We start from the raw sequence: 15,847 nt of genomic DNA on the forward strand, positions 1-15,847 counted from the left end.
TTTAAAATACCATTCTACGATTTTATATGTTTATATATATATATGTTTTATATGTGTATATATATATAAATATAATCATATGGTTTCCATGTGTGAATATGTCTGAATGAGTGAATGCATGATTCATCAGCCGTGAAATATGTAAAAAAGTTATTTCCCGTTAACATTGAAAGTAAATTATCTGGGAATTATTTGACGATAGAAAAACGAATAATCTGCACAACCTCTCTGTTTAGTTTAACAGGAAAAATGTTCACACTAATGATATTGGATAAATTGTTGCGTCACAAATCGTTTCCCAAATCATAGTAAACATTCAATAAATAATTACTACTAGCATTACATATTCTGCAGACATGAAATATATAAACATAAATTTATTTATATTAACATGTATATTATATAAACAATATATACAAGTTACAGTGTAACGAAATATCAGATCAACGAGAAAATGGCTTTTACTTTAGTCCAAGGGACACGATAAATCACCAATTGACATCCTAGGGGCGTGTCCTGTGTGGGTGTATCCTGTGGGGGCGTGTTCTGTGTGGGCGGGTCCTGTGTGGGCGTATCCTATGGGGGCACGTCCCGTGTTGGTGTATCCTATGGGGGCGTGTCCTTTGGGGTCGTGTCCTGTGCCGGCCAATAGGAGGCGGCGCTCATCGACTGCCCCTGGACAGACACCTGGCGTATCGTCTGTTAGGAGAGACACAGAGAGCAGCTCCTCCTCCTCCTCCTCCTGCTGCTGCTGCTCCTCCTCCTCCTCCTCCTCCTGCCCGTCCTCCCCGGGGAGTTGGTCCAACCAGGCGGGGACACGGTGGGGCATGGAACCTAAAGACCGTTCACAAGCACTTCAATAATCAGTCAGCCTATATACATACACTATAAACTCTACTATCATTTCATTTCCATGATGAACTTGTCATTACTAGTTTTTATTGTTAGTTTTGAAAAAGATCTTTAACCTGCTTTTTCCCAGAATCCAGATGGGCTCGCAGCCAGCTGGCCATCTATTGGCTGTTGCGGGTTGGCGTGGCCATACAGGGCGTGGCAACACTGAGCGTGGCCAATCCTGTTTAGGGGGTGGTGTGATCTCAAAATGGGAGATGGGCTTTGGAGGTGGGAACAATGTACAGAGTGGGCATGTCCAGGGGGCTGGTAACTGCGACGATAGTAGGCGGTGCCTAGGTCTCGGAAAGAGGCTGATAAGTGGGAGGAGCTAAGGCAGTCTGGCCCAATCACTGGTCCTGCAGACTGGAGAGGAAAAGGTGATTGGTCAATTAATAACAACACTGTCTAATAGTGAAGATTGAAGTCATATACAACATGTTTTGCATTGTTTTCACCTGTGAGTTCTGGAGTTGGGTCACTTCCTGTCTGCTCAGACACTTCCTGTCCATGTCTTCGTCCCTCCACCTGAAGGACAGAGACACATGTTACAGGGAATAGGACCCCTAACCCTGCAGGTTAGTGCCTAGCTCTACCCACTGAGCTACACAGGGAATACAATCCCAACCCTACTTGTTGGGTGAGGGGGCGTGGCTTCGGTCCCTGGCCCCGCCCAGTGGTCCACTTGAGTGGCAGGAGCCCCCCGGGTGAGGGCTGAAGCAGTTGCCCGGGCGACAGAGGGAGCGGTGGCGGAGGTCTGTATAGGGCATGAGAGTATTTTCTTCTTCTTTTTTTTATTATATTACATTTATATTGATTGCATTACAGATTATATTCAGATTTAAAGGGATCGACTTTTTGTTATATTCCTTCCTAAATCCCTCTATTAAACATTATGGTTATTCAACGTTTTGAGGTCCCTTTAAATAATACATATATGATATTGCATCATATTTTGTAACGAAATAAGGGTATGAGGTAAGATGTGAGAGGAGAGTTAAAGCCCCACCAGTGAGGTAGGCGGTCGTCTTGGTAACCGGCAGTGAGCCATCACTAGGGATGGCCAGAAGTTCCTCCGTTGTCAAATCCACCTCGTCTTCGTCGGCACGGCAACGCAGGGAGGTGGTTGCCGGGAGCGACAGGGAATACAGCTCTGACTCTGTCAGCAGCTCGGTGAGGACTACGGGAGAGAGAAAGTGTGATGGTACAACATCGAACACCATGATAAGACCCATTTAATCTTCATTTAGAGTAGACCATTTATTAGCAAATGATTTTAGTTTGGTCATGATTGAGCAACGATTTCTTGATAGAAAATAAGAGAAAATCAGAAGCTCTGCATTCACCAGAATCTTTATATCAATAATATATGGACATTTAATTCTCCTCCTTCATGACACCATATGTTACATTACATCACACCCAGCATGACGCCGGTCTCACCGTCTCTGTTGCGCAGAGTCCCAGGTGGTCGGGGGCGCCCAGGCTGGGGGGAGGGGGTGCCGTTCGGCAGCAGGTCTAACCGGGGCCCCGTGGAGCGCGACAGGGCCCCGGGGGACAGGTGCCACCGCTCAAAATCAGCGATGTAGGCATCCAGCGCCGCAGACGCTGAGGCAAACTCCTGCAGACAAGTTAAGCCGGACAGGCGGTGAACCAGTCGACTTATCAACCAGGCTGTCAAACAACCAGTCTGGGCGAGGTTAGGGCATGTGTACTGCATGGTCAGGGTAAGGTAAAGCGAAGGGTTACTGTTCAGTTTGTTTTGGGGTAGGGTTTGGTAGGATGCACACAAAGGTGTGCATCCTGCATGTATGCAGAAATTCATGTCTAAGTCATTTAACGTATTTTAAATGGAGCAGACTGTTTGCTTTTCAGAAACCCGGATTTGCTGACGGATTCGGGGGCAGTATAGCGTGTACGCTATACTGCCCCCTTGTGTTCACGTTAAATGACGTGAGGTATAATGCAGGCAGCTCAGCAAATATCCACGTTGTGTGTCCGAGTCCCGACGTCGTGGATCTTGAATCACACACTCGGGCTACACTAAAGTGTAAACCTGCCTATGTAGGTCATCACAACAAAAGGTTTGGGGTTAATGAGGGTCAGGGTAAGGTTACCTAACTTAACCCAAAACCTAACCCTCCCCTGACCCTGAGTCAGGGGTGGTAACACGTGGGGGGGCCGTGGTGGGCCAGGCGAGGGTTAGGGTTGAGTTGGGTCAGGGGTAGGGTACGGTAAGGCTGTTCACCTGGTCTCCACAGCGTATGGTCTGGTGGGCGGGAGGCAGGTGTCCGCTGCAGGACATCAGCGTGGTGACGGTGGACCCAGGGGACACTGGACGCTCTTCGTCCCAATCCATCCTGGACGTCACAGAGCTCAAAGTTCAGCTGCTGCGCTCACACTCTCGTTACCTGTATTTTCCACCTTTCTCAACTAAGAAATACTCCCATTTTGGCTCGTACATATTCGATGTGTTTTCTTTTTGAAACAATGTTTAATAGTCGCTGTGTTTGGGATAGATATAACAGTATGTAGTAACAATGTACGTCCCCAACCACTACGTCACGTCAAAACTACATGACAGGATACATGGGTAAATATACATTCTTTAGATTGATATCATGTAAGATAGTGCAGTGAGGTGAACAACATTACAGAATGTAGAGTGTTAAATAAAAAAAAGGCTTCCCCACGCTACCGGCAAACGGTTTAGCCAGAATTAAACATCTAAACAAGAACAAGAAGCGGATTTGATGTGATAATTTATAGGAAGGCAGTCAAAAACATTATATTCACCCTGGCTGTGGTCGTAAGAAAGTAAACAAACTTATAAACAAACCTCAACAGCAGAGAGGGTGCCTAGAAACATGGAGCCAATTCAAGCCCGCCACACTGGTGACGCAGCTGGGTAAACGGCGCCCCTATTGGTGCGCTGCCGTCGTGATGCGTTCAGAACAACTGGGAAGGCTGAAGAACCAATCAGCTGTTCCCAAAATTGCCTCTTCCATGTCCGTTGTTTAACGCCCGCAAGCTTTTATCCAAAGGCAATCCAACGTGTTCACATCTAACGTTTTTTGTGATTTTCTTTGTGTTTTTTGTGATTTATCTTCAACATTATCATTACTTTATCAATAAGTAACGAGAAAACATTTTTTAACTGGGAAACATCAATATAACCACATATCATAAAATAAATAATATAAATTAATACAAATCTCATGCAGAAACATACTGCTGTATACAGGAACAAAAAAAGTTACATTCCTCTTTTTGTTTAAATATAGAGGCGATGTAAACACCACCACTGCTATGCTGCTATACATATGTTTGGAGGTCAGTACGAATAAATAAATCACAAATCTAAATATATATATAGGGGAAAATAATAAAGGAAAATAAATCACACCTCTGATGCATCAGCTGGACCGGACAGCCTTCTTATACCTCTTGTATTTACTACTGCAGTGCAGTAGGCTACATGTGGAACATGTACATACCATTCAACACTCCATTTTGATGCTTACCTACCAGCCAAAGCCCTGCTCTGCAACCAGAAGGCCCAACATCCTATCCCTAACTATCATCCCCTCTTGGCGGCATGACCCTCCGCCTAACAGATGTTGAATTGCCTACGAATGCCTTCCCGTAACCCCAGACCTACTCTTCATCTCTGTCGAGCAGAAGGAACCTAGACCCCGACCTCTGCCGCCCAATCTGAACCTCATTGCCAGCAGCCCCCCACACCCGCACAAGAAACCCACCGGACGTCATGCTCTTCATAGTTGATATTGTTCAGATAAATTACGTATGTTTGTACTCATATCAATATACTTATGTTATTCTACATGAACAGAGAAATATGGAAGAATCTCAAACAATGATTTCAATAAAAAGTTTTAATTAAGACAGTTTTTATCGACTGAAAGTAATTTCTTAACACTCTAGACTTGAAGAATTAACCCTTGAATAATTCTTTCTAGTTTTCAAAGTTTTTGTCCGAAGGGAATCCAACAATAATCATACTTTGCATTATTCAACATTATCATTAATATATCAATAAGTAACTTAAAAAAAACAATTTAACTGGGAAATATCATTATAACACATATCATAAAATAATTAATATAAATAATACAAATCTCATACAGGAACATACTACTGTATACGGGAACACAAAAATACAATATACTTTCATGTTATATAAATGTGAATGATACAATTAAATAGGAATTTATTATACATATGAGGACAATCACTTTAAGAGTTTTCCCACTGTTTTGTCTCCTCTACTTCCTCGTCTTTCTCAGCATCTATGCCATGCCCTTCTTTCGCATCCTCAAACTCTTCCATCGCATCCTCAAACACTTCTTCCTCCTCTACCTCCACCTCCTGCATCCCTCCTGAGTTTCTCGATCTCCTCGTCCTGTCTTTTATCTCATCTACCTCCCCTTCCTCTGCTTTATCTCCCTCCTTCAACTCCTCCGACCCATTCATCTTCTCTAACTTCTCCTTCTCCTCTTCCTCCTCATCTGTCTCCTCCTCTTCATCCTCCTCCTCCTCCTTCTCCTTCACCTCCTCTACCTTTGGTGTGCATCTCCATCTCCTCCACCACTGCATCACCAACTCATATTTATCCTTCTCCTTCACCTCCTCCTCCTCTACCTCCTCCTTCACCTCTTCCTCCTCATCTGTCTCCTCCTCTTCATCCTCCTCCTCCTGCTCAACCTTCACCTCTTCCTCCTCATCTGTCTCGGCCTCTTCATTATACTCCTGCTCCACCTTCACCTCACCTCCCTCCTCCTCCTCTACCTTCTCCTTCACCTCTTCCTCCTCATCTGTCTCCTCCTCTTCATCACCCTCCTCCTCTACCTCCTCCTGCTCATCCTTCACCTCTTCCACCTCTTTATAGTCCTCCTCCTCCTGCTCCACATTAACCTCATCTACCTCCTCTACCTCAACCTTCACCTCTTCCTCCTCATCAGTCTCCTCCTCTTCATCATTATCCTTCTCCTGCTCCACCCTAACCTCATCTACCTCCTCTACCGTAACCTTCACCTCCTCCTCCTTTACCTCTTCCTCCTCATCTGAGTCCTCCTCCTCTTCATCTTCCTCTTCCTTCACCATCTCCTCCCCCTTCACCTGCTCCTTCACCTCTCCCTCATCTTGCTTTTCCTTCACCTCTTCCTCATCTGTCTCCTCATCAGCATCCTCTACCCTCCCCTCCTCCTGCTCAACCTTCTCCTCTTCTAGCTTCTCCTTCACCTCTCCCTCCTCCTCCTCCTCCTCCTCTTCCTCCTCCTCCTCTACAGTGTTTCTCCAGCTCTTCCTCCACTCATTCACCTCCTCTTCGTTCTCCTTTTCAACCTTCACCTCCTTCACCATTCCTGCGAATCTCCAGCTCCTCCACCACTGCTTCATCTCACCCTCCGTCACCTCCTCATTAACCTCATCCCCATCTGTCTCATCCTCCTCCTTCACCTCCTCCAGCTCAACCTTCACCTCCTCTTCCTGCACCTGTACCTTATCTATTTTATTTTCCTCCTCCTCCACCTCTTCCTCCTCCTTCACCTCTTCCTCTTCCTCCTCAACCTGCTCTGTCTCTTCATCCTCCTCCTCCTCCTCCTCCTCCTCCTCCTCCTCCTCCTCCTCCTCCTTCTTCTCTCTCACCTCTCCCTCCTCCTCTCCTGGGGATATCCAGCTCCTCCTCCAATCCTCCCCCTTTCCCACCTCCTCTGTTGCTCCCTCTTCATCATTTTGCTCCTCCTTCTTCCCCTCCTCTTCAATCTCTTCCTCCTCCACCTCTTTCTCTTCCTCCTCATCCTGCTCTTCCTCCTCCTCCTCGTGCTCCTCCTCCACCTTCTCTCCTGCCTGTCTCCAGTCCTTCCTCCACTCTTTCATCAGCTCCTCTTCTTTGTCCTCCTTCTTTTCCTTCACCTCCTCCTTCTCTCCTGCGTACCTCGAGCTCCACCACGACGGCACCACTTCTTCTAGTTTATTTTCCTCCTCCTCCACCTCTCTCTCTTCCTCCCCATCCTTCTCTGTCTCCTCCTCAGCCTCCTCCTCCTTCTCCTCCTCTTCAATCTTTGCCTCCTCCAACTCTTTCTCTTCCTCTTCCTCATCCTGCTCTGTCTCCTCTTCATCTTTCACCTCCTCCACCTTCCCCGCTTCCCCATCCTCCTCCCCATCTTTCTCATCCTCCTCTTCTTTCTCCTCCTCCTTTTCCTTCACCCTCTCCTTCTCTCTTGCATATCTCGAGCTCCTCCACCACGGCACCACCTCTTCTTCTTTATTTTCCTCCTCCTCCACCTCTTCCTCGTCCTCCCCATCCTGCTCTGTCTCCTCCTCTTCCTCCTTCTCCTCCTCCTCTGTCTCCTCCTCCTCCTCTTCCTCCTCCTCTTCCTCCTCCTTCTCCTCTCCCTCCTCCTCTCCTTGGGATCTCCAGCTCCTCCTCCAATCCTTCATCTTCTCCTCTAATTGATCCTCCCCCTTCCCCTTCTCCTCTGTTGCTCCCTCTTCATCATTTTCCTCCCTCTCCTTCACCTCCTCTTCCCCATCCTCCCTTTCTTTCTCATCCTCCAGTTCCACCTCCTCCTCTTCTTTCTCCTCCTCCTTTTCCTTCACCTCCTCCTTCTCTCTTTGGTATCTCGAGCTCCTCCACCACGGCACCACTTCTTCTAGTTTATCTTCCTCCCCCACCTCTTTATCTTCCTCCTCCTCCTTCTCTGTCTCCTCCTCCTGCCCCTGCTCCTCAATCTCCTTATCCTTCTCTCCTGCCTTTCTCCAATTCCTCCTACAATCTTTCACCTCCTCCACCTTCTCCTCTTCCCCATCCTCCTCCTCCTCTTCCTCCTCATCCTGCTCTGTCTCTTCCTCCTCCTTCTCCTCTTTCTCTGTCTCCTCTTCCTCTTTTTCTCCTGCATATCTCGAGCTCCTCCACCATGGCTTCACTTCTTCTATTTCATTTGCCTCCTCCTCCTCTTCCACCTCTTCCTCCTCCTCCTGGTCTGTCTCCTCATCCTTCTCCTCTTCCTCCTTTTCTGTCTCCTCCTCCTTCTCCTCCTCCACAGTTTCCTCATCCTTCTCTCTCGCCTGTCTCCAGTTCCTCCTCCACTCTTTCACTTCCTCCACCTTCTCCTCTTCCACCTCCTCGTCCTCTTCTTCTTTCTCCTCCTCCTTTTCCTTCAACTGCTCCTTCTCTCCTGCATACCTCGAGCTCCTCCACCATGGCTTCACTTCTTCTATTTTATTTTCCTCCTCCTCCACCTTCTCGTCTTCCTCCTCCTCCTGCTCTGTTTCTTCCTCCTCCTCCTCTTCCTCCTCCTTTACCTGCTTCTCTTCTGTGTATCTCGAGCTCCTCCACCATGGCTTCACTTCTTCTATTTTATTTTCCTCCTCCTCCACCTTCTCGTCTTCCTCCTCCTCCTGCTCTGTTTCTTCCTCCTCCTCCTCTTCCTCCTCCTGTACCTGCTTTTCTTCTGCGTATCTTGAGCTCCTCCACCATGGCTTCACTTCTTCTATTTTATTTTCCTCCTCGACCTTCTCGTCTCCCTCCTCCTCCTCCTCCTCCTCCTCCTCCTCCTCCTCCTCCTCCTCCTCCTCCTCTTCCTCCTCCTTTGCTGCGTATCTCCAGCTCTTCTTCCACTCTTTGAGGTCTGGAAGGCCATCATCGGCCCAGAGGCCCCGCCCCCTGAGGAGCAGCACTTCCTCCTGCACGCTGTTAGCCTGCACCTCCCTGTGGAGCCTCCAGGCGCTCCTCCAGCCGGAGTCCACCTCCTCCTTCTCCTCCGGGCGGTGGAACGCCCGCCAGGAACTGCTCCTCCACGCCGCACCAAACTCACGGAACCGCAGACGAAGAACCTTCATGGAGCCCTCCTGCCTCTCCTCCTCCTCTTCAGTCTCCTCCTCCTCCTCCTCTTCAGTCTCCTCCTCCTCTTCTGTCTCCTCCTCTTCTGTCTCCTCTTCTGTCTCCTCTTCCATCTCCTCTTCCTCGCCCTCTTCCTCGTCCTCCCCCTCTGTCTGTTCACAAAATAGAAATGTTTATGATATCAAAACAACATGAATATCTGTTGGAATATTAGTAGCATATATTTGTGGTATATATTTGTGGTATCTATACGTACTATAAACAAGTAGTATATATTAGTGGTACATATCAGTACTGTGTATAAGTACTTTATAACATTGTGACGTTGTTTCGGGGAAAATACCATACAAATATTTGTAGTCTTCTGTCTGCAGTTAGCTGTTTTCTGTTTTGTATTTTTTTAATGTTTTTTTGTTCTCATTAAATGTCCTCATTGTATGCTGGATAACCCCTTTGTCTAACGGCAGTGGCTCCGTCCAATCTTTTTCTTTTGGAAGTAGAGAACATTTTTGACCATGAGTATAGAAGAATACACACTGCTTTTTCCACAATATTCAAATTTATTGACATGCACCTGTGTATTAGTACTGTGTATGACTACTGACTAGCATATATGAATAGTATATATCAGTACTGTATATGAGTAGTATATATTAGTAATTTAGTTGTATATATTAGTTGTATATATAAATACTGTACCTTGAGGGACTGAGTCAGAAGGAAGCTGGCAGCCAATCGGCTCTTCTCTAAAGCGTTGGCATGGTGATGCTGGGAAGTTAGTGATGGCATACACCATCTAGAAATACAGACCAACAAATAGACAGACAGACAGGCAGGCAGACAAACAGACAGACAGACAGACAGTCAGAAAGAGGGACTGATAGATAGGGTGATCGATGGATAGAGTGATCGATAGATAGATAGATAGATAGATAGATAGATAGATAGATAGATAGATAGATAGATAGATAGATAGATAGATAGATAGATAGATAGATAGATAGATAGATAGATAGATAGATAGATAGATAGATAGATAGATAGATAGATAGATAGATAGATAGATAGATAGATAGATAGATAGATAGATAGATAGATAGATAGATAGATAGATAGAGAGTATAATACCTGCTCTGTGGGCGGAGCTTCCAGGACAGGTCGTTCCAGTTCCTTGGCTCTGCACCCTCGTCTGAAGTAGGGTGAGCTCCTGCCAGTCGCCAGGCAGAGTTCCAACCTGGGAGAAAGACGTCGGCCATCTTGGTTGTCCCAGCTGGGGGTTCTGTGTCGGCCGGCGGAGCAGTTACAGACATTCTCCAGGCCTGCTGCCAGTCGGGACGCTCACACTAAAGAACCAGAATATGATTGATATTTATATTAGTCTATAGCGATTCAAATATGGTTCCTTATTGATATGAAATTACAATTATTAAAATAATGACGTTAATCTCACATAAAATAAAAATCATATTATTTATATTATTCATAATACTCATAATAATAAAAAATCCTTAGCTGTTCACTCTGCTGGCCTCTGGAGAGCAGAGTAAACTGATAAATGCATACATCACCACCCCTGCTTTAACATGAGGCTGCTGCTATTCGGTCAGCCCTGAAGACAACGCCCCTCTCCAGATCCACCATACTGTCTAACTGTCTACTGTTCATATTGTTATTTATTTTTTTAAGTTTTTTTTAATGCAGAGTAAGATAGGAAGGGAAGGGAATTTCTCCCACTGGGGATTAATAAAGTTGATCTTATTTTATCTGATGTGGTTGATTGACTGTTTGATAACCAAAGCTGCACTTAAATATAAGCCTACCTGTTTGGCATGATCATTTAAAAAAACTTTCAACTAGAAGCATGTTTTTGATAGTACTAATGTTCGTCTTGATCTGATAATTTTATTTATAATATTGAATCTGGTATGAAAGGCTAGCGTACCTGTGTTTGTTTTACTGATGAGAGGACACTAAAAAAATGAGATAGCCTGCTAAATGCATTTATTTGGTCACATTTATGAAGTATTTTATACGTATTGTGATTTATCTCTTCGAAATGGCTAGTTTAAGATCATATACAAGGTGATGCAGAAATGGCAGTAAAAATGGTCAGGAATGTTCATTTATGCACAAATTCGTTCTTTTCATAATTTATAGATAGGCGATTTGGGTCTTGGTTGGTAATTTGAAAAGGTTGGTCCCTAGGAAAAAAGTTTGGGAAACCCTGTTCTAAAGCATTGGTTCTCAAACGGTGGTACTGTAGGATGCACTATTTCGTGGTATGCAGAGGAATTTTCCGCTATATTTTATCATTGTCATAATGTTGGTACTTGGGGAGACAAATATTTCCTCAGGTGGTAAGCGGTATAAGAACTCTGAGAACCACTGGTCTAAAGTAATGAAAGTGCTTTATAGAGTGGAGTCGACCTGTGTCTCCAAGGCCAGCAGCTGGGGGGTCTTGTCCTGTGGTTCAGGGGGGGGCCGGCTGGGCCACTCCCTGTCCCACCATGGCTTCTGCTGCCTGAACACAAAGATCATGGTCTTCCAGGTCGTGGCCCACACGGGGAGGCAGTAGCCCCCCACCCGCGGCTGATACCTGCCCAGGGACCGGCTCTCTGTCACCACCTCCCACGCCTGGCCCTCCCCCACGCCGGTGGGGCCGGGAGGCGCTGGGCTGGGCTTCACCTTAGAAGAGATAGGACAAGATAAAGTAATGGGTATTTTATTAATCATAGATGGAGAACGTATGTGTAACCGGAAAATAGGACCGCAGTGTAGAAAATAACCATAGCCTTCCATGCTAGTACATTGCTGCAGATGCTAAAGGCTAAGTGTACCATGTAAAGACTTAATAGAGATTAAACCCCCAAATAAGCATGAAAAACGCCACGAGCAGGTGACCAGCTAAATGTCATCCCTGAATGAAGCTAATGACAATAAAAGTCACGTTTCTAACTACTACTTTTACCAAAACGCGGGCCCCTTGAAAAGATTAGTCACATTTTTAGAGCCACTGTTGTTAAACTAGTATATTTTACGCGGTGGACCACGTAGTTAGACTACATTCGGGTGTGAGACTGGGTTTAAGTGAAGTTTTTTCAGTTTTTGTGGAGGTCTGCTGCAAAAATCTGAAAGATCAGATCGCTGTTATGACGTATCAATAACTAGGAGGCACCTCCCATCCACATGGAAGTGCATAGGTTTAAATGCCGTTCTGCCTAGCACGAAAAAGTCGGAGTAAACTTTTCCCAATGCATGGGTTTACATTTCATTGTCGGATCATTCGCGCTCTGGGACACGATGCAGTAGATACATTTGCGTGAGCAAGAGCACGAAAGCGCTTGATGCCGGTTTAGCTGGATCACTGGCTGTATGCTAACCAGTTTCCAGGAGTCTGTCCATCCCGGGCTGGCCTCCTCCTCCCCGCCCCTGGCGGCTCCTGCCCGGGACCTCCTGCCCGGGCTGATGGTGCTCCTCAGCGAGGAGGTTTGGTGACAGCGCCCCCTCTTGGTCGGCTTGAGGGTCTTCCACGACTCCCCCCAGCAGAGCTTCAGCAGGTCCACCTCCACCTTCCTCTTCACCAGCCGGGGCGGGGGCGGGGACGCCTTGCGACGAGGCGCAGCAGGGGGGGGGGGAGGAGGTCTGTCGGGCCGTTTCAGGAACTTCCTGAAGTCTATGACCCTGCCCGTGTTCCCCTTCCCCTGGGACACCCGGTCCTGCATTTCCTTAAAGAGGCTACATATGACACACACACACACACACACACACACACACACACACACACACACACACACACACACACACACACACACACACACACACACACACACACACACACACACACACACACACACACACACACACAACTGGTGAACACCACTGGTAATACTACTGATAGTTCACCTAGACTCTGCATATCCACCCCTTCCGACCCCTCCTATTTATTGTATGTATGCCCTGGTACTTAATGTATGCGCTGATTGTATGTGGTACCTAGTTATAGTACTTAGTTATAGTACTTAGTTGTGCAGCATCTTATCCTAGCGAGCTTTGTTGTGTACGGGGAATGGGTTAACCTAGCGATTGTTAGTGCTTTGCTTGGCTCTATGGACATCCTTACTGTACCGACAGCTATATATTGCTTCAACTTCTTCTGATAAATGTGCTGACTGTAAATCGCTTTGGATTAAAGTTTTGGAGTAAAGCTAAATTCCCTAAATGTAAAAGTAAATGTACACAAAATTGAAAAAACGTTAAAGTTGAATTTCTTAAAATGGATGTTGATTGAACCTTTTTCCTTATATTTCATATGAGCAATCAGCTCCTCATTCTGAATATTTGTATGTATAATATGTGTATGAGCGATAAATATTGCATTAGCAGATGCAATTTATCAATTTTTCTCACACACACATAAGCATTAACTTTCAATTGAATTATCTAGGTTTTTTTTAGCAGATAGTTAGCAAAGTGACGAAACTGCCAGATAAGAGGGTTAAATAGGAAATGCAACAGGTATTTCTCTCATCATCATCATCATTTTTTCCCGCTCGGCGCATTTCATGGCCTTGGGGCGCTTCTGCTGGAGAGTTGGAAGTCTCTGTTCCAGCATCAGCAGGATGTCTGGATTCGACATCACATCGCGACATCAGAGTGACACCTCGACACTCTACTTGGTGAAGCCGGGGATCGAACCAACAACCTTCAGGTTACCAGCCAACCCGCTCTACCACCTGAGCTACTGCCGCCCCAAACATCGCCTCCCAAGTAATTACAATATTTGAATATCTTAGAATAGTGAGCTCACTCATTGATGGCCGACTTGGTGTTCTTGATGCTCTGTGGTTGGTTGTCAATGCTCAGAGTTTTCTTTTCCGATTGGTCCCTTGGCTGGACTCTTTTCTCCGGTTGGCTCTTGGTGATGCCTGTGGCTCTCTCCTCCCCAGCCCTCATGACCTCAACTACACAAAACAAAACACATCAGAACTCATAGGCCTACTTAAAATACTATAGGGTTGTTCAGACACGGGTTGGCAGGGAGTGGCAAACACATAGGATTGTACTCCTGTTTCCTCTAAATTTCTTATTTTAGCAACAGGGACAAAATGGCATGGCATATGGCAGATGTTCTCAACATTGTTGTATATGCAGACACAAAAAATAATTCAAAAATTCCAAAAAATAATATAAAATAAAGCATGTGAGTTCAAAGAAAACTTGAAAATGTGAAATCTTATTTTTAAACTATCAAATGTTTTTGATCGGAATCATTATGCGTCTTTTAATGATGTTTTTGAACCGTTCGTTTTTGACGAATTAAGTAAAAGAATACATAGCAGGAAAAACGAATCCCACAAAGAGGAAGTCTTAAATCCAAACATAAAACCGAGTGATTATCAGTGAGGATCATATTATATTAAGGTATTGATCCCTAAGAGAGCTCAAAGGTCCTTAAGGGTCATCGTTTAGCGTGTGGATGTTTGAAATGACTGCTTGGAGGTGGCCCACATGGGACGTCCACTAAAGAACTTTCTTTCAACCCAGGCGTGTCTTAACTTTGGCAGCCTAACTCAGAGTAGTGTGGGCTCGCTGGCTCAGGCTCTGAAAGGACAGCATCTTTCTTAATGTAGTCAAATACAATGAGAGTTTGTGGCAACATGAATAGATTGCTGTCACCTGACTGACGCATGGTGCTAACCTGGATATCTTCTTGGTTGTCTTCACTGGTTGTGAAGACATAAGCTGGCGAATCTTAAGGGGGTCTTATTATGCTTTTTTCCTTTGCCCTAGTTAGGAATATATCGTACCCTAACCCTCACCAAAAACACCCCTCATCAGTGCCGGAAACACCTCATTTGCAGTCAGCATTTACTGCAATCTGACTTCAGACTTTTAAGTGGGAAGTGTGGAAGTGTGGAAGTGCAGAAGCCACATACAGGAAGTTGTCAAAAACCGTTTTGATTTTATTACCAACAGAAAACTTAATATAACATAATTGATACAATTACTACCACAAGTTATGTATGTACATGGAAGGACTCCATGTACATGTGGAAGAAAGTGACACAAGTGACTAATAGAATGCAATTTTATACAGACTATGTGGATGCCTGGTCTTTGATGTGGTGTTTTAGGACCCATCACCCTTTGTTGAAGACGATCCCCATCCCCGCCGACTTGTCATCCAAGTATGAGGAACCCCCAAAGGAGGAGGTTATTGCACCATGTCCCTTGATTCAGTCAAGGGGCCAACATTACAGCTGGATCAGGAAACTCCTGGCAGGTCCGGAGCACAACACATTCTGCTACTTGGGACATTCTGTCCCAAGTAGCACCAGGTGACAAAGCTGTGATAGGAGGGATCCCTGTAAGGCCTGTTTGAAGGATCTATTAACAATCCTGTCATAAACCGTCTTTGCTGTGTATACACAAGGATGCTTATGTAAAGTCTTTGTACATTTGCAAAAAAATCGCCTTAGAGGAAAACTAATAATGGTATAATGAAACCTCACTGTTACGATTTTGTTGTGTCTCATTATACATAAAAAAAATGTACTTTTCTTCTATCCTACACCTCAAAGGTTCATAGTTTCCTCTAATGAAGTCGTTTATGTTCTGCAGGGCTCATGAATGATGAGCCAAAGGTGTTCCTGCTGGATTGATTTGGATGGCCCTTCGGATTCACCTCCTCATTCAGAGGTCTGGGGTCTATCGCATCTTCTTTACCTGCAGTTTTTAGTTGCTTTTGCTCGATCTACCATGACTGAGGAATGTCTTCCATAGATGGTGGTCCTCCCACTGGTTCATGATTTAAGTTTTTTTTGGTTTAAGTTTGTTTCACTTTCGTACTCTTGCTGTATGCTTCAGTCTTTTCCCATTCCGCTTCCTGCCGTCTCTCTCTTTATGCACAACATCGCCCTGCATTTGGGGGTACTACTGGAATAGGGTTACATGCCTGTATGTTAGAAATACTACTTATTATTCACACCGAGAAGTTGTAAACATTGCGGATAGACGTTTTTTTTCTAGCTTAGCAGATGTAAAACATGTATACATACGTCATATAACGTATATAGGGATATATATATACAT

At 45.3% G+C, this 15,847-nt stretch overlaps 3 protein-coding genes across 4 annotated transcripts in view; all 3 read right to left on the reverse strand.

Moving 5' to 3' along the window:
• Positions 1–357: 357 nt before the first annotated feature.
• On the reverse strand, positions 358–3,805 carry c19h18orf54 (chromosome 19 C18orf54 homolog). Of its 2 annotated transcripts, none has more exons than XM_030341225.1 (8): positions 3,731–3,805; positions 3,140–3,251; positions 2,335–2,512; positions 1,901–2,071; positions 1,525–1,648; positions 1,350–1,419; positions 969–1,257; positions 358–834 (listed from the first exon to the last, which is right to left on the reverse strand). In XM_030341225.1, the coding sequence occupies exons 2-8, from the start codon at positions 3,248–3,250 to the stop codon at positions 467–469; spliced, it is 1,311 nt and encodes a 436-aa protein (XP_030197085.1). In that variant the 5' UTR covers position 3,251; positions 3,731–3,805; the 3' UTR covers positions 358–466. The 2 variants fall into 2 exon arrangements, with proteins under 2 accessions (XP_030197085.1, XP_030197086.1); XM_030341226.1 differs by having other exon boundaries at positions 3,688–3,774.
• A 743-nt stretch (positions 3,806–4,548) lies between these two features.
• On the reverse strand, positions 4,549–7,233 carry LOC115532633 (cilia- and flagella-associated protein 251-like; the record flags this gene model as incomplete). Its single annotated transcript, XM_030342507.1, has 2 exons — positions 4,549–4,605; positions 6,619–7,233. Coding segments are annotated over 2 exons (672 nt in total), but the record flags the coding sequence as incomplete, so codon positions are not given.
• An 87-nt stretch (positions 7,234–7,320) lies between these two features.
• Positions 7,321–15,847, reverse strand: part of LOC115532634 (golgin subfamily A member 6-like protein 22) — a gene marked incomplete at its 3' end in the record, with an annotated part of 11,010 nt that continues 2,483 nt past the window's right edge. The window contains exons 2-8 of the mRNA XM_030342508.1: positions 13,563–13,716; positions 12,136–12,490; positions 11,183–11,440; positions 9,884–10,098; positions 9,455–9,551; positions 8,493–8,907; positions 7,321–8,450 (exon numbers count right to left, since the gene is read on the reverse strand). Coding sequence (XP_030198368.1) covers positions 7,321–8,450; positions 8,493–8,907; positions 9,455–9,551; positions 9,884–10,098; positions 11,183–11,440; positions 12,136–12,490; positions 13,563–13,708 — 2,616 coding nt within the window. The remainder of the gene's footprint in view (positions 8,451–8,492; positions 8,908–9,454; positions 9,552–9,883; positions 10,099–11,182; positions 11,441–12,135; positions 12,491–13,562; positions 13,717–15,847) is intronic.

The sequence above is a fragment of the Gadus morhua genome, chromosome 19 (genome assembly GCF_902167405.1).
Source record: "Gadus morhua chromosome 19, gadMor3.0, whole genome shotgun sequence".
In the NCBI taxonomy this organism is placed as follows: domain Eukaryota; kingdom Metazoa; phylum Chordata; class Actinopteri; order Gadiformes; family Gadidae; genus Gadus; species Gadus morhua.

Excerpts from the sequence above, each read along its gene's own strand:
- c19h18orf54 (XM_030341225.1), bottom strand. The coding sequence starts at position 3,250 with ATGGATTGGGACGAAGAGCGTCCAGTGTCCCCTGGGTCCACCGTCACC. Across the intron at positions 2,072-2,334 it reads GACTCTGCGCAACAGAGACG|TCCTCACCGAGCTGCTGACA; the intron begins GTGAGACCGGCG and ends TCTCTCCCGTAG. Across the intron at positions 1,420-1,524 it reads CACGCCCCCTCACCCAACAA|GTGGAGGGACGAAGACATGG; the intron begins GTAGGGTTGGGA and ends TCTGTCCTTCAG.